Genomic DNA, 24921 nt, shown 5'->3' with positions numbered 1-24921 from the left:
TCATCTTGCAGTAACTGCTGACACACTCCAGCCACGTGAGGTCTGGCATTGTCCTGCACTAGAAGGAACCCAGGGCCAACCGAAGCAGCATATGGTCTCACAAGGGGTCTCATCTCTGTACCTAATGGTAGTCAGGCTACCTCTGGCGAGCACATGAAGGGCTGTGCGACCCTCCAAAGAAATGCCCTCCCACACCATTACTGACCCACTGCCAAACCAGTCTTAGGCTAGGTTCACATTGCGTTAATGGGTTAACGCTAACGGACTGTGTTGCATGGCAAAAATGTCGCAATTAACGCCGTGCAACGGGTCGGTTAGCGCACCCATTGACAGCAATGTGATTTTTTGCTGTAGCGCATCGCTAGCGCATGCCATTTTCGGCACGCGCTAGCGATGTGCCGTTCTTTTGTGACGGACCTCGGACGCTGCTTGCAGTGTCCGAGGTCCGTTCCTCGCTAGCGCAGACCGGGGATCTGCGCTAGCGGGGGCGCCGAACGCGGACCCTAAACAAACATTGCGTTAGCGCAATCCGCTAGCGCTATGCGCTTAACGGATTGCCCTAACACAATGTGAACCTAGCCTTACTGAAGGATGTTGCAGGCAGAAGATCTCTCTCCACGGCGTGCTAAAGGTGTAAGGCTAGGTTCCCATTGCGATAATGGGACTGCGCTAACGGACAGCATTGCACGGCGAAATTACCGCCGTGCAACGCGTCCGTTAGCGCGCCCATTCACAGCAATGGGGACGCGCATCACTAGTGCGTGCCATTTTTGGCCCGCGCTAGCGATGTGCCGGTGTTTTGTGGCGTGCCGCGGACGCTGCTTGCAGCGTCCGAGGCGCGCCCGAGGTCCGTTCCCCGCTCTCGCAGATCGGAGATCTGCGAGAGCGGTGACGTTTAACGCGACCCCTTTTAAAACATTGGCGCTAAACGAATTGCACTAACGCAATCTGAACCTAGCCTAATACTGCAGGTAATAGTAAATACCTAAATGCTCATGGAAAGAGACAGAGGCTCCCAGAGTGGAGGAGTCCGGCCAGACACGTGTACTCCCAACCCGTGTCGCCACACTAAGTGGCTTCTTCAGGGGCCTGTGGTGAGGCTATGTTGTACCAATGTACAATTTATTATATGATATGATTAAGCCAATCGAAATCACTTTGAGACTTACCGCTCCGGAGTCCTGTTTGCATGCGGACAAACCCGTCATGCCGGGAGTTTTGCGCTTAAAGAGCGCATACACCTTAGAACCCACCGTTTTGGACAGTCACATGTGATGGCGTAAACAAGATTGCGGGATCTACAATTAAAAAAGACCTTAGGGCAAATCAGAAAATGTGTTTGTGAACCTACAAGACCACATGCTCTCATAACCACTTTCAATGGCACGATATCCTAGAGTTTCTTACAAAAAATTAGGGTATCTTACTAAGTGAATCTAAGTTAACTCCCCACATCTCACAATCGAATAATATGGTTGCTAGACGAGCTAAGAGCCTCAGGGACAAACTTTGCCATAGTCCCACGAATAGATCAAATCAGGGCACGGGGATCTTTGGCACGTATTCTTGTGGAGGCTGTAACATCTGTCATTCACGGTCGCACAAGATGGGATTTCCATCTCTACCTTCCCTTTTCGGATTCAGCATAAGGCCTTTTTTAATTATCTCTAAAAGTTGAACTCGAGTAGCGATCACTCAACATTCGCCATCATATTTAAAACATTTTTTCTTTTGAAAAAACTCCAATTCTAACCCTAACACAACCATAACCCCAACCCTTAGCCCAACTGCAAAGAATGTAAAAGATAAAATACATTTTTTTTAAAATTATTTTTATCTAACTAAGGCTATGTGCACACGATGCGGATTCAGTGCGGATCCGCAGCGGATTTTTCCACGCAGAAATGCTGCAGATCCGCACTGTGATTTACAGTACAATGTAAATAAATGTGAAGAAAAAAACTGTGCAGATGGTGCGTAAAAATCCGTGCGGAAACGCTGCGGATTTCGAAGAAGTGCATGTCACTACTTTTGTGTGGATCTGCAGCGTTCCTGCACCCCTCGATTATAGAAATCCGCAGTGGTAAAAACCGCAGAAAATCCGCATCAATTCTGCATAAAAACCGAAAGTTCTGCACCCCATTCCGCAATGTGTGCACATAGCCTAAAGGGGTGACAAAGGGGGGTTTGATATACTATATATTTTTGTATTTTGATCACTGTCATATGATCTATAACAGTGACGAAAAAGAACCAATAGAATTTTTTTCCGCCCCGGTAACATGTTGCTGGAGCAGGAGGTACCGAGGGGCCCATCATCTCTCTCTCCTCTGACATGTATATCATATCAGAAGAGAGAGGAATCATTGAAACAGCCTGCACACTTCTTTTTTTTTTTTTTGTGATCACCGTTATTCATTGAAAATCTGGGCCTGGTTATGTTTTCTGGGGCTCCGCTAACCCCGGTAGCCGAGACCTCGGAGATTTTCTGACTCTGGGGGATGCAACAGCCTTACTCCTGATCACCCTTTTAAAACTGTGATGAGGAATTAAGTACCCTCGGCGGCTGCAGTTTTACAACGTTTCAGTGGTTGCCAAGGGGGTTAATATGTGATCGTCCATACACCAATATATTAGGGTATGGATCATAGAAATAAAATAAAAATAGAAAGCTCAATGAGACTATTGTTTACCCATATCAATAAGGTAGAGTGGTCCCTGCCATCTGAACCCCAATACTCTTTTCACTACTGCTTTAATGAGGGTTTAACCCCTTTACCCCCAAGGGTGGTTTGCACGTTAATGACCAGGCCAATTTTTACAATTCTGACCACTGTCCTTTTATGAGGTTATAACTCTGGAACGCTTCAACGGATCCCAGTGATTCTGACATTGTTTTCTCGTGACATATTGTACTTCATGTAGTGGTAAAATTTCTTTGATCGTACCTGCGTTTATTTGTGAAAAAAAACGGAAATTTGGCGAAAATTTTGAAAATTTCACAATTTTCCTACTTTAAATTTTTATGCAATTAAATCACAGAGATATGTCACACAAAATACTTAATAAGTAACATTTCCCACATGTATACTTTACATCAGCACAATTTTGGAACCAAAATTTTTTTTTTTGTTAGGGAGTTATAAGGGTTAAAAGTTGACCAGCAATTTCTCATTTTTACAATACCATTTTTTTTTAGTGACCACATCTCATTTGAAGTCATTTTGAGGGGTCTATATGATAGAAAATACCCAAGTGTGACACCATTCTAAAAACTGCACCCCTCAAGGTGCTCAAAACCACATTCAAGAAGTTTAATAACCCTTCAGGTGTTTCACAGGAATTTTTGGAATGTTTAAAAATGAACATTTAACTTTTTTTCACAAAAAATTTACTTCAGCTCCAATTTGTTTTATTTTACCAAGGGTAAGAGAAGAAATTGGACCCCAAAAGTTGTTGTCCAATTTGTCCTGAGTACGCTGATACCCATATGTGGGGGTAAACCACTGTTTGGGCGCATGGGAGAGCTTGGAAGGGAAGGAGCCGTTTGACTTTTCAATGCAAAATTGACAGGAATTGAGATGGGACACCATGTTGCATTTGGAGAGCCACTGATGTGCCTAAACATTGAACCCCCCACAAGTGACACCATTTTGGAAAGTAGACCCCCTAAGGAACTTATCTAGAGGTGTGGTGAGCACTTTGACCCACCAAGTGCTTCACAGAAGTTTATAATGCAGAGCCATAAAAATAAAACAAAAATTCTTTTCCACAAAAAATATTTTTTAGCCCCCAGTTTTGTATTTTTCCAAGGGTAACAGGAGACATTGGACCCTAAATATTGTTGTCCAATTTGTCCTGAGTACGCTGATACCCGATATGTGGGGGGAAGCCACCATTTGAGCGCATGGCAGAGCTCGGAAGGGAAGGGGCATCATTTGGAATGCAGACTTAGATGGATTGGTCTGCAGGCGTCACATTGCATTTGCAGAGCCCCTAATGTACCTAAACAGTAGAAACCCCTCATAAGTGAACCCATATTGGAAACTAGACCCCCCAAGGAACTTATCTAGATGTGTTGTGAGAACTTTGAACCCCCAAGTGTTTCACTACAGTTTATAACGCAGAGCCGTTATAGTGTAAGATCGCTGATCTGACACTTTGCTGTGCACTGTGTCAGATCAGCGATCTGACATGCACAGCTCCAGGCTTCACAGTGCCTGCTCTGAGCAGACGCTGTGAAGCCACCTCCCTCCCTGCAGGCCTCAGATGCCGCGGCCATTTTGGATACGGGGCCTGCAGCGAGGAAGGAGGTAAGAGACCTTCGGGGGGCTCTGTGGGTCTCAGGGAAGCACACAGGGAGCCCCCTCCCTGCGCAATGCTTCGCTGTACCGCCGGCACACCTCGATCATGTTTGATCGCGGTGTGGCAGGGGTTAATGTGTCTGTGAGCGCTCCTGGCACATTGTGCCGGATGTCAGCTGCGATAGGCAGCTTACACCCGGCGGCGATCACTATGACGTACTATCCCGTCGGTGGTCATACGGGCCCACCCCACCTCGACTGGATAGTACGTCAGATGTCAGAAAGGGGTCAAAGTCCATTTAAATTTATATCGACCTAAATTTACCACTAGTATAAAGTACAAAGTGTCACAAAAAACAGTCTCAGAATCAAAGTGATCAGTTGAAGCGTTCCGGAGTTACCATATAAAGTGACACTAGTCAGAATTAAAAAATGTGGCCTGGTCATTAAGTTTAAAATGAGCTTGGTCACTAAGGGGTTAAGCATGTTTATTTTACAGTGCTTTACAAGCATCATCATGCTCCAAGGCTTTTGGAAGCAAATGTGACAGGTGTTAAAAATGTCACATGACTAAAGTTGAATAGTCCCATGCTAAGGGTGCCCGTAATGCATTGGTAGTATTGCCACGTGTGGCAAAAGTACGGTAATTTTTTTTTTTTTTTTGTAAATTGACAGTTTTGCTCACTGGCTCCTAAATTAACAAAGCGTAGCAAGCTGAAGGATGTAATTTGTTTATTTCATCTAAATTTACGAATATTGATGCTTGTGTCCTTCTCTTCCAGATTTGGACTTTATTCTATAATATTTTCTTTTCTTTTTTTTTTTTAGTCATTGCTGGCAGTGCAATTAGTTGAAACAGTTGCCTTTTGCTAGATCAGATTGCTGGCGTACAGCAGGTCCATATATTTAAGGTTAATGTGGCTTGTTAATAGCAATAGTAAACAACATCATCTCTGGCCGGCTGGTAGTAAGCGCTGCACCACGGCAATAACTCTGATTTATCACTTGTTATAATGAACAGCCTATACCATTTTGTGATTTGTTCTGTTGCCTTGGTACAGTTATTAGGTTGGCTCTCGGTGGACTGTCTCTGTGCATGGCCCCAGCAAGTCTAGAATGAGCTGCGCATGTAAAACAAAGATGTTATGTTTATTGCAACAGCAGGAGATGGTTAGCAGGTTTTTTACATGTGCATTATCCCTGTTCAGCACCCACTTTAGAAGCCTATGATGTTGCTATAAATTGTGTAAGCAGGTAGAGAACAGCCATCACATAAAAAAAGGAAGAGAAAAATAATTCTTTGGCGGTCTGTTATGTTTTTATTGTTGTTTGCCTTTCCTGCACAACAAACATTGCTTATCGTTTTTCTTTTGTAAATGGTTTGATATACCCTTATTATACTTTGGTGGTTCCAAAAGCAGAACATTTCCTAAACTCCAATTTCACTTTGTTCGAAAAGTTTATTTTTAATAAAAAGTTTGGAAAAAGCACAAAGCTAAATTTTAACCCTCAAAACTGGAACAATGTTGTAGGGTCATGGTAGAAGAAAAAAAGAAAAAGAACCCCCTTTAACCCCTTCACCCCGAAGCCTGTTTTCACCTAAGTGACGGAAATTTTTACAATTATGACCACTGTCACTTCATGAGGTCATAACTTTGAAACGCTTCAACGGATCCCGGTGATTCTGACATTGTTTTCTTGTGACATATTGTACTTCATGATAGTGGTAAAACTTCTTCGATATGACTTGCATTTATTTGTGAAAAAAACAAAAATTTGTCGAAAATTATGAAAATTTAGCAATTTTCAAACTTTTAGTTTTTATGCCCTTAAATTAGAGAGTTATATCACATAATATAGTTAATAAACAACATTTCCCACATGTCTGCTTTACATCAGCACAATTTTGGAAACATAATTTTTTTTTGTTAGGGTGTTAGGCTGGTTTCACACTTGCGTTTCAAAATGCATGCGTTTAAAAAAAAAAAAAACGCATGGTGAAAACGCATGTAAACGCGTGCAAACGCTGCGTTTTCTTGATGCATGCGTTTTTGCATGTGGTGAAAATAACGTGGTGTTTTGACGCGTTTACATGCGTTTTTTCATGCGTTTGCGTTTTTTAAACGAAGCTGAGAAATATGTGACAGCTGCCAATCATCAAAATAAAGTAAAAAACCCACTATAAACAGAAATGGTTAGGGGTAGGGTTAGGGGTAGGGATCATAACCCTAACCCTAAAGGGATCCTAATCCTAACCCTACCCCTAACCCTAAGCCTAAAGGGATCCTAACCCTAACCCTAAATGGCTTAGGGGTAGGGTTAGGGTTAGGATCCCTTTAGGGTTAGGGTTAGGATCCCTTTAGGGGTAGGGATCATAACCATAAGCCTAAAGGGATCCTAAGCCTAAAGGGATCCTAACCCTAACCCTAAATGGGTTAGGGTTAGGATCCCTTTAGGCTTAGGTTTAGGATCCCTTTAGGGTTAGGGATAGGATCCCTATAGGGTTAGGGATAGGGTTAGGATCCCTTTAGGGTTAGGATCCCTTTATCACCTTTATGGTGGGGGGTGGCATATCACAGTGTTTTTTTGTTTTTCTTTAATAAAATTCATGCGTTTTTAACGCAAACAAACGCATGTGCTTAAAAACGCATGCGTTTACATTTACATCAATAGGTTTTTTTGCCGCGAAAAATTTTTTTACTAAATTTTTACTTCAGGTCCAATTTGTTTCATTTTACCAAGGGTAACAGGAGAAATTGGACCACAAAAGTCGTTGTACAATTTGTCCTGAGTATGCCGATACCCCATATGTGGGGGTAAACCACTGTTTGGGCACATGGCAGAGCTCGGAAGGGAAGGAGTGCCATTTGACTTTTCAATGAGAGATTTGCTGGAATTGAGATCGGAGCCCATGTCGCGATTGGAGAGCCCCTGACGTGCCTAAACAGTGGAAAACCCCACAAGTGACACCATTTTGGAAAGTAGACCCTCTAAGGAACTAATCTAGATGTGTGGTGAGCACTTTGAACCTCCAAGTGCTTCACAGAAGTTTATAATGTAGAGCCGTAAAAAAAATTTCATATTAATTTTAACAAAAAATGATCTTTTTGCCCCAAATTTTTTATTTTCCCAAGGGTAACCAGATAAATTGGACCCAAAATTTGTTGTGCAATTTGTCCTGAGTATGCTGATACTTCATATATGGGGATAAACCACAGTTTGAGCGCATGGCAGAGCTCGGAAAGGAAGGAGTGCCGTTTGACTTTTCAATGCAAAATTGGCTGAAACCCATGTCGCATTTGGAGAGCCCCTGACGTGCCTTAACAGTGGAAACTCCCCACAAGTGACCCCATTATGGAAAGAAGACCCCCTAAGGAACTTATCTAGATGTGTGGTGAGCATTTTTAACCCCCAATTGTTTCACTAAAGTTTAGAATGTAGCACTGTGAAAATTAAAAAAATCATTTTTTAAATGACCTGGCTAGCCGGCGCCTGCTGAGACCGCGGTGATCGGTGCGCCGTACTAGTACTGCTACTGGCACAAATGCAGTGCCGGCAGCGCAGTACTAGTACGGCGCATGTTGCGAAGGGGTTAAAAATAACTTTCATTGGTATGCATTAAAAATACCAAAAATATTCCTTATGAGCAATAGAAAGAGTATAAGAGTGTCTGGTACAGGTTAGCCCAAGAAAAAATACAAATTGGGATAATAAAAGGAAATTTGCGCCTTTAATTTGGCACTGGTAAATGACAATGAGGAAAGGTCTAGATAGATTGCATATTACCCTATGTGTCACTTCCTAACAGAGGAAGTTGGCACCCTTGATACACAAAATGGCTCCCCCCGACCCATGTCGACTTGCCCTCCCTGACTCTCAAAGGACTGGCTAAAAAAGCCACCACCAACACCTAGTGCATAGTATAAATGTACTGTTTAATGCTGTGTGTCTGTTAGAAAAAAATAACACTTCCTTACTAATTCAAGTAAGAGCACGGTGAGAATAGAAAGGAAAGCAATATTGAATTGTATGGATAAAACAATTCTTGTTTAATGTCCATTTAAAAAGTGTTTACAAAAATGAAGAAAAGTAAGTTAATAGCACACACAAGTATTAGATTATAGAAGAGAAATCAAGTATTCATTGATCTTACATATGATGTGGTCCGTGTGGAGATTGGAGATTCCCAAAGTAATGAGAGATCTGCCTTGAATACGAGTTGGGTCTGCTTTATATACTATTTTGACCCATAGACTTACATTGGTTTCTATTTTTCTGTCTCCTAACCACTTATGGTCTACCGCTATGTTCTTAGCTTCTACCATATTAGAAGAACACTAGTAACTTGCAGAATATGCATATTAGTTCTGTACATTACCTCATTTTAAAATGCTTAAGCATATACCGTATATACTCGAGTGTAAGCCGAGATTTTCAGCCCATTTTTTTGGGCTGAAAGTCCCCCTCTCGGCTTATACTCGAGTCATATACCCGGGTGTCGGCAGGGGAGGGGGAGCGGGGGCTGTGTAATCATACTTACCTGCTGCGGCGCGGTCCCTGCAGTCCCTGGCTTCTCCGGCGCTGCAGATTCTTCCTGTACTGAGCGGTCACATGGCACCGCTCATTACAGAAATGAATAGGCGGCTCCACCTCCCTTAGGGGAGGAGCCGCATATTCATTGCTGTAAATGATCGGTGCCATGTGACCGCTCAATTACAGGAAGAAGCTGCAGCGCCGGAGAAGCCAGGGACTGCAGGGACCGCGCCGCAGCAGGTAAGGGGAGCGCAGCGCTATAATTACCTGCTCCTCGCTCCGGTGCGGCTCCGTCTGCAGCATCCTCTAGCAGTGACGCTCAGGTTAGAGGGCGCGGTGACGTAGTCAGTGCGCGCCCTCTGCTGAGCGTCAGTGCTGGAGACGGAGCCGCAGAGGAGCAGGTAATTATTGAAAGCGCCGGCGTCCTGAAAAGAGAGGTGAGTATGTGATTTTTTTTTTTTATTGCAGCCGCATTCTATATGGCACAGCATTATAAGGAGCACCTATGGGGCCATAATCAAAGGTGCAGAGCATTATATGGCACAGCATTATAAGGAGCATCTATGGGGCCATAATCAAAGGTGCAGAGCATATATGGCACAGTTGTATATGGAGCATCTATGGGGCCATAATCAAAGGTGCAGAGCATATATGGCACAGCATTATAAGGAGCATCTATGGGGCCATAATCAAAGGTGCAGAGCATATATGGCACAGTTGTATATGGAGCATCTATGGGGCCATAATCAAAGGTGCAGAGCATATATGGCACAGCATTATAAGGGGCATCTATGGGGCCATAATCAAAGGTGCAGAGCATATATGGCACAGCATTATAAGGGGCATCTATGGGGCCATAATCAAAGGTGCAGAGCATATATGGCACAGCATTATAAGGAGCATCTATGGGGCCATAATCAAAGGTGCAGAGCATATATGGCACAGCATTATAAGGGGCATCTATGGGGCCATAATCAAAGGTGCAGAGCATATATGGCACAGCATTATAAGGGGCATCTATGGGGCCATAATCAAAGGTGCAGAGCATATATGGCACAGCATTATAAGGGGCATCTATGGGGCCATAATCAAAGGTGCAGAGCATATATGGCACAGCATTATAAGGAGCATCTATGGGGCCATAATCAAAGGTGCAGAGCATATATGGCACAGCATTATAAGGAGCATCTATGGGGCCATAATCAACGGTGCAGAGCATTCTATATGGCACAGCTTTATAAGGAGCATCTATGGGGCAATAATGAACGGTGCAGAGCATTCTATATAGCACAGTTGTATATGGAGCATCTATGGGGCAATAATGAACGGTATGGAGCATCTATTTTTATTTTTGAAATTCACCGGTAGCTGCTGCATTTTCTACCCTAGGCTTATACTCGAGTCAATAAGTTTTCCCAGTTTTTTGTGGCAAAATTAGGGGAGTCGGCTTATACTCGGGTCGGCTTATACTCAAGTATATACGGTAACTTGTGTGACCTTCAAAAGAACCATTTAATATCTTCAAATAGCCACATTTTGACAGTTCTGACAAGAGTCCTATAGCTATAAAATACAGAGAACAGATGTATCTAGCAAGGTCCTCAAAATAACTCGGTTACAAACTAACCAGAGTCTCTGCTTGCTAGTTGGACTCTGTATGTGTTAAGTAATCTTCTATATTTTTTTATTATTGATATATTAATTTTTCACAGTGTCTAGTCAGCAGTGAGCAGTGCAAGGATATGGCTCAATGTTCCAAAAATATTTATCCTTATATGGATATGTTGTAAGGGCCCTTGCATAGAATAATTACTGTCTCTATACGATGTACAAAGAAAATGGCTTAAAATTACGTTTCAAAAATGATTATATAAAGAGACACTAAATCTAATATATCAGATAGAGAAGGGTTTAGAAGCAGTCAAGTCATGCAATAAACATAAATGGCATGGGTATATGTGTGCATGACCCTAGAAACACAGTAAATCTATATTAGACACTAAATGGTGGCCCGATTCTAATGCATCGGGTATTCTAGAATATGTATGTCCACGTAGTATATTGCCCAGCCACGTAGTATATTGCGCAGCGACATAGTACATTGCACAGCCCACGTAGAATATAGCACAGGCCACGGAGTATATACGGTCATGGCCAAAAGTATTGACACCCCTGCAATTCTGTCAGATAATACTCATTTTCTTCCTGAAAATGATTGCAAACGCAAATTATTTGGTATTATCTTCATTTAATTTGTCTTAAATGAAAAAAACACAAGAATTGTCCTAAAGCCAAATTGGATATATGTCCACACCAAACATAAAAAAGGGGGTGGACAATAGTATTGGCACTGTTCGAAAAATCATGTGATGCTTCTCTAATTTCTGTAATTAACAGCAGCTGTAACTTACCTGTGGCACCTAACAGGTGTTGGCAATAACTAAATCACACTTGCAGCCAGTTGACATGGATTAAAGCTGACTTAACCGCTGTCCTGGGTCCTTGTGTGTACCACATTGAGCATGGAGAAAAGAAAGAAGACCAAAGAACTGTCTAAGGACTTGAGAAACCAAATTGTGAGGAAGCATGAGCAATCTCAAGGCTACAAATCCATCTCCAAAGACCTGAATGTTCCTGTGTCTACCGCTCGCCGTGTCATCAAGAAGTTTAAAGCCCATGGCACTGTGGCTAACCTCCCTAGATGTGGACGGAAAAGAAAAATGACAAGAGATTTCAACGCAAGTTTGTGCGGATGTTGGATAAAGAACCTCAACTAACATCCAAACAAGTTCAAGCTGCCCTGCAGTCCGAGGGTACAACAGTGTCAACCCGTACTATCCGTCGGCGCCTGAATGAAAAGGGACTGTATGGTAGGAGACTCAGGAAGACCCCACTTCTTACCCCGAGACATAAAAAAGCCAGGCTGTTGTTTGCCAAAACTTACCTGAAAATGCCTAAAACATTTTGGAAGAACGTTCTCTGGTCAGTTGAGACAAAAGTAGAGCTTTTTGGGCAAATGCATCAACATAGAGTTTACAGGAGAAAAAAAGAGGCATTCAAAGAAAAGAACACGGTCCCTACAGTCAAACATGCCAGAGGTTCCCTGATGTTTTGGGGTTGCTTTGCTGCCTCTGGCACTGGACTGCTTGACCGTGTGCATGGCATTATGAAGTCTGAAGACTACCAACAAATTTTGCAGCATAATGTAGGGCCCAGTGTGAGAAAGCTGGGTCTCCCTCAGAGGTTATGGGTCTTCCAGCAGGACAATGACCCAAAACACACTTCAAAAAGCACTAGAAAATGGTTTGAGAGAAAGCACTGGAGACTTCTAAGGTGGCCAGCAATGAGTCCAGACCTGAATCCCATAGAACACCTGTGGAGAGATCTAAAAATGGCAGTTTGGAGAAGGCACCCTTCAAATATCAGGGACCTGGAGCAGTTTGCCAAAGAAGAATGGTCTAAAATTCCAGCAGAGCATTGTAACAAACTCATTGATGGTTACTGGAAGCGGTTGGTCGCAGTTATTTTGGCCCAAAATAATTTGTGTTTGCAATCATTTTCAGGAAGAAAATGAGTATTATCTGACAGAATTGCAGGGGTGCCAATACTTTTAGCCATGACTGTAGGTACATATGTAAAAAAAATGCCCATAGTAGAGGGGTTATGTACTGGGTACAGGAATGCAGCCCACTTTGGGCAATGATACAAATAAAGCAGTACACTTATCTCAAGGGGAAAGGTGCCCCAACCTGACGCGTTTCCCCACTTTTGTCTATCCAAATGGGGTTCATCAGGGGAAATGGTTTCAGTAAGTCACAGGCAGCATATGTAGATGGAACGCTGCATGCGTTCAAACAGACACAGGTCCCGTAGCTTATTAAAACCATTTCCCCTGATGAACCCCATTTGGACAGACCAGACCAGATCTCGTTTTCATCTTTTTTTTTTTTGTTTGTTTGTTTTGTTTTGTTTGTCTGTTTTTTTAAGTGACTAACAGTCTGATGGTAAATAATTGCAGCATGCATTATTCGTTAGATTTTCAGACCAAACTATGTGAACAAGCACACGAAGATGTACATGGAGCAGTCACGTTGAAAATTTGTGACATGACTGGCCCTAGTTTTAGTGTGGCCATTTGAACCTGGCCTAACATTGACATGCAGGTTAATGCTCTACTATAGACACTTGGACGTAGTAGACTGCTTCTGGGTGTCTATTTTCAGTAAGCATACACGCCCGAAAATGATGCACGACAGAGCACATGTTCTCTGTGTTGGCACCAATGTAGTTTATAGTCCTTGATGCACATATGACCGAATCCTGTTTGCGGGGGGTTCGGACACGCCCTGACAGAGCCAACAAAAGGGTGCCTGAACGTAAAGCAAAAGGTGGCTACTTTGAAGAACCTAGAATATAAGACATAATTTCAGTTGTTTCATACTTTTTTGTTAAGTATATAATTCCACATATGTTAATTCCTAGTTTTGATGCCTTCAGTGTGAATGTACGGTTTTCATAGTCATGAAAATACAGAAAAATCTTTAAATGAGGTGTCCAAACTTTTGGTCTGTACTGTACATGTAGAAAAACTGGAATAACAAAGTGCAATTAGGGTTTTATCTGACTAACAATGGGGAGACCAATGGCAGTGGTACTCACCTGATGTGCAACCATTAAAAGGCTCAAGGCTGCTGCAGACACATGGCTTGGATAACAGGTAATTGGAATGTAAGGGTTAATTCTGCTTTACCGATATAGAAGATAAAAGAAAACGATATCCAGCATGCGGTTTATTAGTCAGTGTTTTGGAATTCCAAACTTCTTCATCACGATAGATACAATATGATTTTGTCACGATGCTGTAACGCCGGTAGGTGCAGTCTACACTAGATGGCAGTAGATTGGAAGCAGGACTCCACCTATGCAGAGCTGGCCTGCAGTGCAGCAGTGAGGCTACCACAGGTGGCAGCAGAAAGTCAAACAAGCCGGGTCAAATCCTAGACTGTAGCGCAGAACCAAAGGAATAAGCAAACTCACAGTCAGAGACAAGCCAGGGAGTCAGTAACGGTCAGGAGCGGATAAGCCAAAAGACAGAAACAGGTCAGGATACAAGCCAAGTCAAAACCAGGGAGTCAGCACACTAACTGGAAACACGGAGTCAAGATGGGAATAGGGGAAAACAGAGACACAGGTTCAGACAGCAACGCAGCAGGACAAATCAGAGCAATTAGTCAGCTACAGCAGCACTAGGCAAAAACTATTGCTGACATCGCCTGCAGGAAGCAGCGTCGATAAATAGCCAGCCTGAAACCAGACAGAGGCTGAAAAAGGTTAACTCTTGACATGACTAGACCGGGAAAAAGGGAAAACAGGACTCAAAACCCGGTCTGGATCATGACAGATTTGTCCTCATGAAGGAGTCTGGCACTTCAAAACGCATTGACTAATCATCCTGGATATTGTTTTCTTCTATACCGGCAGAACAGAATGAAGCTTTATATTCCAATTATCTCTTACATAATACATAACATGGTAACATTTATAAGATTCTCAGTGCAGTAACATTCTTTTAGGAACATTCTATTCCAAGGTCTGTTAATTAAAATGTGCTTTGTTCGTGGGAAAACCTCTTTAGCCCCTTTCTGACATGTGACGTACTATCCCGTCGAAGTGGGGTGAGCCCGTATGACCACCGACGGGATAGTACGTCATAGCGATCGGCCGCGCTCACTGGGGGAGCGCGGCCGATCGAGGCCGGGTGTCAGCTGACTATCGCAGCTGACATCCGGCACAATGTGCCAGGAGCAGTCACGGACCGCCCCCGGCACATTAACCCCCGGCACAATGCGATCAAACATGATCGCGGTGTGCCGGCAGTATAGGGAAGCATCGCGCAGGGAGGGGGCTCCCTGCGGGCTTCCCTGAGACTCCCGCAGCAACGCGATGTGATCGCGTTGCTGCGAGGGTCTCTTACCTCCTCCTTCTCCATGCAGGCCCGGATCCAAGATGGCCGCGGCATCCGGGTCCTGCAGGGAGGGAGGTGGCTTCACAGCACCTGCTCAGAGCAGGCACTGTGAAGCCTGCAGCTGTGCATGTCAGATCGCTGATCTGACACACTGCACAGCAAAGTGTCAGATCAGCGATCTTACACTATAACATGATGCCCCCCCTGGGGCAATGTTATAGTGTGGAAAAAAAAAAAAAAATTCACATGTGATAAAAAAAACTTTAAAAAAATTCCCCCGCCCCCCCCCCCCCCCCAAAAAAAAAAATATTGTTCCTAAAAATACATTTATCTAAATAAAAAAAAAAACAATAAAAGTACACATATTTAGTATCGCCATGTCCGTAACGACCCCACCTATAAAACTGTCCCGCTAGTTAACCCCTTCAGTGAACGCGGTAAAAAAAAAAGTTGCAAAAAACAACGCTTTATTATCATACCACCAAACAAAAAGTGGAATAACACGCGATCAAAAAGACCGAAATAAATAACCATGGTACCGCTGAAAACGTCATCTTGTCCCGCAAAAAAGGAGCCGCCATACAGCATCATCAGCGAAAAAATAAAAAAGCTATAGTCCTCAGAATAAAGCGATGCAAAAATAATTATTTTTTTCTATATAATAGTTTTTATCGTACAAAAGCGCCAAAACATAAAAAAAATATAGAAATGAGGTGTCGCTGTAATCCTACTGACCCGAAAAATAAAACTGCTTTATCTATTTTACCAAACGCGGAGCGGTATAAACGCCTCCCCCAAAAGAAATTCATGAATAGCTGGTTTTTGGTCATTCTGCCTCACAAACATCGGAATAAAAAGCGATCAAAAATTGTCACGTGCCCGAAAATGTTACCAATAAAAACGTCAACTCGTCCCACAAAAACAAGACCTCAGATGACTCTGTGGACCAGAATATGGAAAAATTATAGCTCTCAAAATGTGGTAATGCAAAAAAGATTTTTTGCAATAAAAAGCGTCTTTCAGTGTGTGACGGCTGCCAATCATAAAAATCCGCTAAATAACCCGCTATAAAAGTAAATCAAACCCCCCTTCATCACCCCCTTAGTTAGGGAAAAATTAAAAAATTTTAAAAACTGTATTTATTTCCATTTTCCCATTAGGGCTAGGGTTAGGGTTAGGGCTAAGGTTGGGGCTAGGGTTAAGGCTGCAGTTAGGGTTGGGGCTAACGTTAGGGTTAGGGTTGGGGCTAAAGTTAGGGTTAGGATTACATTTACGGTTGGGAATAGGGTTGGGATTAGGGTTAGGGGTGTGTTTAGGGGTGTGTTTAGGGTTGCCTTTGAGATTAGGGTTAGGGGTGTGTTTGGTTTAGGGTTTCAGTTATAATTGGGGGGTTTCTACTGTTTAGGCACATCAGGGGCTCTCCAAACGCGACATGGCGTCCGATCTCAGTTCCAGCTAATTCTGCGTTGAAAAAGTAAAACAGTGCTCCTTCCCTTCTGAGCTCTCCCGTGTGCCCACACGGGGGTTTACCCCAACATATGGGGTATCAGCGTACTCAGGACACATTGGACAACAACTTTTGGGGTCCAATTTCTCCTCTTACCATTGGGAAAATACAAAACTGGGGGCTAAAAAATAATTTTTTCACGGCTCTGTGTTATAAACTGTAGTGAAACACTTGGGGGTTCAAAGTTCTCACGATACATCTAGATAAATTCCTTGGGGGGTCTAGTTTCCAATATGGGGTCACTTGTGGGGGGTTTCTACTGTTTAGGTACATTAGGGCCTCTGCAAACGCAATGTGACGCCTACAGACCATTCCATCTAAGTCTGCATTCCAAATGGCACTCCTTCCCTTCCGAGCTCTCCCATGCGCCCAATCGGTGGTTCCTCCCACATATGGGGTATCAGTGTACTCAGGACAAATTGAACAACAACTTTTGGGGTCCTATTTCTCCTGTTACCCTTGGGAAAATGCAAAACTGGGGGCTAAAAAATAATTTTTGTGGGAAAAAAAGATTTTTTTATTTTCACGGCTCTGCGGTATAAACTGTAGTGAAACACTTGGGGGTTCAAAGCTCTCACAACACACCTAGATGAGTTCCTTAGGGGGTCTACTTTCCAAAATGGTGTCACTTGTGGGGGGTTTCAATGTTGAGGCACATCAGTGGCTCTCTAAACGCAACATGGCGTCCCATCTCAATTCCGGTCAATTTTGCATTGAATAGTCAAATGGCGCTCCTTCCCTTCCGAGCTCTGCCATGTGCCCAAACAGTGGTTTACCCCCACATATAGGGTATCGGCGTACTCAGGACAAATTGTACAACAACTTTTGGGGTCCAATTTCTCCTCTTACCCTTGGGAACATAAAAGATTGGGGGCGAAAAGATCATTTTTGTGAAAAAATATGATTTTTTATTTTTATGGCTCTGCATTATAAACTTCTGTGGAGCACTTGGTGGGTCAAAGTGCTCACCACACATCTAGATAAGTTCCTTAGGGGGTCTACTTTCCAAAATGCTGTCACTTGTGGGGGGTTTCAATGTTGAGGCACATCAGTGGCTCTCCAAACGCAACATGGCGTCCCATCTCAATTCCTGTCAATTTTGCATTGAAAAGTCAAATGGCGCTCCTTCGCTTCCGAGCTCTGCCATGCACCCAAACAGTGGTTTACCCCCACATGTGGGGTATCAGTGTACTCAGGACCAATTGTACAACAACCTTTGGGGTCCATTTTCTCCTGTTACCCTTGGTAAAATAAAACAAATTGGAGCTGAATTAAATTTTTTGTGAAAAAAGTTAAATGTTCATTTTTATTTAAACATTCTAAAAATTCCTGTGAAACACCTGAAGGGTTAATAAACTTCTTGAATGTGGTTTTGAGCACCTTGAGGGGTGCAGTTTTTAGAATGGTGTCACACTTGGGTATTTTCTATCATATAGACCCTTCAAAATGACTTCAAATGAGATGTGGTCCCTAAAAAAAAATGGTGTTGTAAAAATTAGAAATTGCTGGTCAACTCCCTAACAAAAAAAAAATGTTGGTTCCAAAATTGTGCTGATGTAAAGTAGACATGTGGGAAATGTTACTTATTAAGTATTTTGTGTGACATATCTCTGATTTAATTGCAGAAAAATTCAAAGTTGGAAAATTGCGAAATTTTCAACATTTTTGCTAAATTTCCGTTTTTTTCATAAATAAATGCTGGTAATGTCAAAGAAATTTTATCACTATCATGAAGTACAATATGCCACGAGAAAACAGTGTTAGAATCACTGGGATCGGTTGAAGCGTTCCAGAGTTCTATCCTCATAAAGGGACAGTTGTCAGAATTGTAAAAATTGGCCCGGTCATTAACGTGCCAACCACCCTTGGGGGTAAAGGGGTTAACAGAAAAATACTGATTTATGCAATGGGTAATTTTCTGATGAGTCCCTTTAAGAAGCTCGTTGGGGTGTTCAGTAGGTGATGCATGTTGAAGTCAGGAAAACTGTTTCCCATGATCACCTTTGAGGCTATACCCAGCAGAACTGCACATTCTCGCCCTGTGCAATGAGAATGACTACATGACTCTGCACTGTGATCTGGGAAGATATGCACATGCATGATCAAGTTGACTGTGCTCACTGCTTTCTCTTCCACTGCCTATGGCTCCATCGGGGCTTACTTCTGAAGCTTTGGAAATCTGGATTCGGTTGTTTCCACTGATGGGCTTCATTGGCCTTAATGATACAATCGGAGTCCCATTGTTCCCTATTGGGCATAATTTTCAGCAGTATCTGCTTATTTGAAGCGAGCACCAAAGAGCGGCCAATCATGTCTTGGAAGTGTCCATGGGCAGCAAGAAGAAAACAATAATTTTAGATTACCGTATATACTCGAGTATAAGCCGACTCCCCTAATTTTGCCACAAAAAAATGGGAAAACTTATTGACTCGAGTATAAGCCCAGGGTGGAAAATGCAGCAGCTACCGGTGAATTTCAAAAATAAAAATAGATGCTTCATACCGTTTATTATTGCCTCAAAGGAGGTTCCATATAAAGCTGTGCCATATATAATGCTCCATACCATTGATTATTGCCCCATAGATGATCCATATATAGCTGTGCCATATAGAATGCTCTGCACCGTTCATTATGGCCCCATAGATGCTCCATATAAAGCTGTGCCATATATGCTCTGCACTGTTCATTATGGCCCCATAGATGCTCCTTATAAAGCTGTGCCATATAGAATGCTCTGCACCGTTCATTATGGCCCCATAGATGCTCCTTATAAAGCTGTGCCGTATATGCTCTGCACCGTTCATTATGGCCCCATAGATGCTCCTTATAAAGCTGTGCCATATATGCTCTGCACCGTTCATTATGGCCCCATAGATGCTCCTTATAAAGCTGTGCCGTATATGCTCTGCACCGTTCATTATGGCCCCATAGATGCTCCACATAAAGCTGTGCCATATAGTGCTCTGCACCGTTCATTATGGCCCCATAGATGCTCCTTATAAAGCTGTGCCATATATGCTCTGCATCGTTCATTATTGCCCCATAGATGCTCCTTATAAAGCTGTGCCCCATATAGAATGCTCCGCACCGTTCAGTATGGCCCCATAGATGCTCCACATAAAGCTGTGCCATATATAATGCTCTGCACCGTTGATTATTGCTCCATATAAAGCTGTGCCATATAGAATGCTCTGCACCGTTCATTATGGCCCCATAGATGCTCTTTATAAAGCTGTGCCATATATAACGCTGCTGCTGCTGCAATAAAAAAAAAAAAAACACATACTCACCTCTCTTGCTTGCAGCTCCTCGGCGTCTCTCCGCACTGACTGTTCAGGCAGAGGGCGCCGTGCACACTAGTACGTCATCGCGCCCTCTGACCTGAACAATCAGAGCAAGAGGACGGGAAAACGGAGCGGCGCCCAGCGGGTTGATCGTGGACAGGTGAATATAAAATACTCACCTAGTCCCAGCGCTCCTGACGCTGCCCCTGCCTGTCACACTGTCTTCGGGTGCCGCAGCACTTCCTGTCAGCGGTCACTGGCACCGCTCATTAGAGGAATGAATATGCGGCTCCACCCCTATGGGAGTGGAGTCCATATTCATAAGTTTAATGAGTGGTCCCACGTGACCGCTGTACAGGGGAAGAGCTGCGGCACCCGAAGACAGTGTGACAGGCAGGGGGAGCGTTAGGACCACCGGGACTAGGTGAGCATGCGACAATCCTCTCTCCCCCTCACCCGCCGACCTTGCCACAGACCGTGACTCGAGTATAAGCCGAGAGGGGCACTTTCAGCCCAAAAATTTGGGCTGAAAATCTCGGCTTATACTTGAGTATATACGGTATATATTGGCAGAAGTGGGAACGTTTGAAACATAAATGTAATTGCACAGACTTCTGTCATATTTGGGGCAATGGGCTATTAATGTAAAGTTGCTACAACCCCGTTAAAGATATTCTTTATTTTGTCCTTTTTTTTTCAGGAGCCTTCCACGGCGATAGAAAAGTTTCCCATGCTTGGTCAGTTTCTGGGTCGTCTTTGCTGGAACAATTTTGTCATTGGACATGGTGAGTATAGAGGCCTGCAGTACTGCCTGTTTTTTTTTTTTTTTTCTTGGTGAAAGGCAGTGTTACTTTGGATTGTGCTCTGTGCAGTGCTTTAGGCTGACACCCCTCTGTATTGTGTTCTGTTATACAGGGCTAACTATCTGTATTATACCTGATGGTCCTGAAATAACAATGCCATAAAATGGACAAGTAAAATTCTTAGTTATCTAAATAACAATACTTCTACCAGACGCTGTAAAGTTAATAAGTGTGCACACAATGCCAAATTGGATGTCATTTTCCATAGAGTGCTTAAAGGGAATCTGTCAGCAGGTTTTTGCTATCTCATCTGAGAGCAGTGTAATGTAGGCAAAGAGAAGCTGAATCCAACGACGTATCATTTACTTTACTGGGTGCAGCCGTTCTTATACAATCGGAGGTTTTAGATGCAGAATGAAGCAGAGCTGAGGAAGCTGACCTCGCCCACACCAGACTCTCCATGTACAAAGTCCATAGACAGTGAGGTGCTCATCACAGGAGGGGGCGTTGCTGGACAAGTGTAGTCCAGCAATGTTCATCTCTTTGTGATAAAACCTTCACACTTAGTAAACAGCACAAGTAAGACATCCGTGAATTCTGTGTTTCAGCCTCTATATCGAGATTACATAGCAAAATCCTGCTGACAGATTCTCTTTAAATAATACCTATATATGCTGACTAAATAATGTGTTCTGATAACAGAACTTTAGTATATCTAAATATTATTGTAGTGGAATAGTATTATCACAATTGAAAGTTATGCCCTATTCATAGGATAGGCGATAACTCACTGATTGGATTGGAGCACCAGAGATCCTGTGAACGAGGCTTGAATGCTTTGAGTGAAAGTGCATGCATAACCATTTAAGGTGAAGAATTGGATAGCGCCATTTCTGGACTGTTGTGGGTCCTAAGTGTCGTGCCTCCAGCAATTAGCAAGCCTATCCGCTGTCCTAATCATAGGGTATATTAAAGCTGTGGGACTATCGCTTTAATATTGAGATCGGTAGTCATCACAAGTATCCGGTGCCAAGCCATCAGTGGCACCTCCTTTATGTAAATGTAATCTGCCATTACCTTTATTCTACCCTCTATGACCGCAACATAAGGTATTGCCAGATGTGCTCGATATTAGCGTTATTTATTTTATGGGTTCGTTCTGTAGTTTTGGAAAATTTACACTTTCTGAGATTTAATTGCATCCTAATCCTGTTGTTTTAGGGACTAGCCCTGCCCCCCAACTGCAGATTGACAACTATTTCCTTATTACTGTATATGGGGAAAGAGATTTTAAATAGCCGATGAGGTTGGTCTGCCAACTGAGAAGCGAGGATTTTGTGCTCGTGGACATCATTGAGAGGATGTAATTTCTCCAAAACTACATAGCCAAGGCATGTAACAGACAGAGCGCTGAAATCCACGTTGCTGTCCCTGAATTGGTAGATAGGGTTTATCTTAGCTGTCATTATGGGGTTAATCCCTTGATACACCTTTTAATGGCGGCAGTTAAGGGTACATAAACCACAGCGCTGCTTTTTAATGGTGCTGCGGAATAAGGGTATAGCGCCCTCCCAGAGTCGGAATTTCTCTGGGGTCTTGGCTACCGGGTAAACGGAGTCTGAAGTCTCTAGGCACTACTAGTCTCTTCTCCACTTCCTGCCATTCTTCCAAAATCATGGAACAAATATGATTGTTGACTGGAAATGCTTTTGTGACTTGAGCATGTAAACCGCCAAACATTTCATCCTGAATCGAGGTTTCCTCTGGCGTGTCCTGTAACTGCATGGTGTTACGAACTGCATGGTGTTACAAACTGCATGAAGAAGTTCATCTGTATCTGCCGCCAAGAAGAGATATCTTTTCCCTCTACCCAATTTGTCTCTCCTAGTCTGATTCTTCCGAATCCTCTTCCTCGGAAGAAGGACTAGAATCTCTTGGTCTTTTCCGTGATGTTTGCGGTTCTGTCTGACTTGTCTGGGGAAGATTCAGGCTTGAGATGGATGCCTGAACCTCCTGACGGATCATTGTTCTCATACTGGTTAATAACGCAGCCTGTTCATCACCCACAATTTTAGATGTGCACAACTTGCATAGTGGCTTTCGCCAATTTTCAAGGAATTTAGCAGCACAAATAGGGCATTTACTTTTCCCAGATTTTTTCCTTTCAGGTGCAGGGATGGGAGGCTCTGCCTAGAATACATAGAGATACCAGTGTAGATAGGAAAGTAGGGGGAGGGATGGGAAGCATTGTGGTATGGCTTCCATTAGCCCACTCACGTGCTCCTGTAGTTGATCAGTCCCCTCAGGTCTGGCTGTCTCTTCCATAGCGGAGATAGCTTAGCCGAGTGCTCCTTGTCAGGATGGCCGGCGGCATAAAGACCCCCCCATAATGTTTATATAGGTTTTACCTGGTTGATCCTGCCCTCCTTACTACGTCCCTGCGGCTGACCGTGCTCCAAGGCCTCTCTTGAGGCCGGCGCTGCTGCTGGTGTCCCGCGCTCCAGCGCTTGCCGCCACCGGAAGTGACATGGCCGTCGCGACCGGAAGTGACGCGGCCGCTGGACCCGGGAGTGGCCGCTGCCGCTGATGGAAGCGGTCTCCGGCGACCGCCACACTCACCCCTCAGTTGCCAGGTGCCCAGACCGAGAGCCCCCTGTACAGAGGAAGCGGACCCGACCCCAGGAGCAGCGCTACACTGGGAGGCTCAGGGACCCCCCCATGGCAGGTATCAGCAGCAGATAACTTGTGGTGGAGTGGGACAGGAAAAACACTGGTGGGTGGAGTAGGGAGGGTCCTTTTAACCGCTTGTTATTCCTGTCCCACTGAGGGTAAGAAGGACGCCCTCCAATGGTGCTGTCAGGATGGATTCCTGGAAATACAATTATCGGTAGGTCTAATTACCGTTTTTTTATCACAGCTTTCAAGCCTCTTGTCATGCTTTCCACCAGTCTTTCACACTGCTTCTGGCGCAAAAATTTAAAGTTTTTTGTTTGATGGCTTATGACTATCCATCATCCTCTTGATTACATTCCAGGGGTTTTCAATGGGTTCAGGTCTGGAGATTGGGCTGCCCATGACAGGGTGTTGATGGGGTGGTCTCTTAATTTTTGCCAAAGTTGTATTTACAATACACTGCAATCACGTGAATTCAGCTTCAAGTGAAATTAAAACAATATTTTTGAAAAAAAGTTCCTCCTTTCCCTAATTTTGGAAATAAAAAAGCTATATGTTTGTTATCTCTGGATTTAGAAGAAAACAAGCTTTAAAAACATTAGTTGTGCGTGCCATAAACAAAATAAATACAAATGCCTGAGTTTCTGTTCTTCGGTTATTTCTTCTTCCTCCAAAAATGGAATATAAAGTAACCAAAAATGTACTTCAAAATGGTACCAACAACAAATGTAGTGTTTTGTGTGAATCCATTGACATGTCCAATTCCATTGGCCACGACATTTGTTGTCTTTGGCTGCTGCACAGGAGCCGGAGTATCGCCTCTTACCTGCCGGCATCCGCACGCTCTTTTGTTTAAGTGGCCAGGCGCTATGTCATCTTTGCAGCGACATTTGATGTCCTGCCAGGCCAGCTAATCGAAAGGAAATATGTGGATTCCAGCAGGTAAGAGGCAGCACTCCTGCTCTCGTGCAGCTGCCACTGACATGGGCGATGGAATGGGACAGATGAAACGTGTCGCACCAACTCTAATAACAAGTGATGTTTACTGCTAAGGCATCTTTCACACTTACGTCTTTGAGCTCCGTTGATTTTTGAAAAAACAGGATCCAGAAAGTTTTTCTGCTGGATCCTGTTTTTTTCTCATTATTAGCGATGGATTGTGACAGATGGCCTTCCGTTTCATCCGTCGTGCACTGGATCCGTTGGAAAATTGCTGTCCGTCGGGCGGGGACAACGCACAGAGGAACTTTTTTTCTGCACGTCGGCAAATCACTCAGCGAAGGATCCTGCGCCGTCAGTCGTTGGCTATAATGGAAGACTATGTGCGCAGGATCCGTCGCTGACTGTGAAATCCAGGAAACCAGCTACGGGTTCCGTCTTTTGAAACTGAGCATGCGTGGAAGAATTTCCAGTCAGGGAAATTCTCGCTCGCTCTCTCTCTTTTTACTATTGATGCTGCCTCTGCAGCATCAATAGTAACAAGATATAATGTTAAAAATCGCAATATTCTCATCTTCCGGGTGTCCCGTGCAGCGTTACCGATGCTCGCGATGATCCCGGCAGCTGGCGTTCCCAGTAATGCATTGCGAAATGATCCCATGACGTCATGGTCTCGCGAGACCGCAACGTCATCAGAGGTCATTACACGCAAGGCATTACTGGGAAAGCCAGCTGTCCGGATCATCGCGAGCATCGGTAACGCTGCGCGTGACGCCGGAAGGTAAGAATTTTGCGTTTTTTTATTTTTAACCTGGGTTTGTTGTGTATGCGTTTTCGCAGCGGAAAACCGCTGCGAAGACGCGTACACAACAGGTGCACATAGTCTCGACGGGTCCGTCAGAAAAACGGGCCC

General features: G+C 43.7%; 1 protein-coding gene across 1 annotated transcript in view; it reads left to right on the top strand.

Moving 5' to 3' along the window:
* FANCC (FA complementation group C) overlaps window positions 1-24921 on the top strand; it is a 399194-nt gene that overhangs the window by 42488 nt on the left and 331785 nt on the right. The window contains exon 3 of the mRNA XM_069762014.1: window positions 20294-20378. Coding sequence (XP_069618115.1) covers window positions 20294-20378 — 85 coding nt within the window. The remainder of the gene's footprint in view (window positions 1-20293; window positions 20379-24921) is intronic.

Source organism: Ranitomeya imitator, chromosome 1 (assembly GCF_032444005.1).
Source record: "Ranitomeya imitator isolate aRanImi1 chromosome 1, aRanImi1.pri, whole genome shotgun sequence".
NCBI classification, from domain to species: domain Eukaryota; kingdom Metazoa; phylum Chordata; class Amphibia; order Anura; family Dendrobatidae; genus Ranitomeya; species Ranitomeya imitator.
Note: the sequence above shows the minus strand (reverse complement) of the source record. Positions and strands in the feature narration are given on the sequence as shown.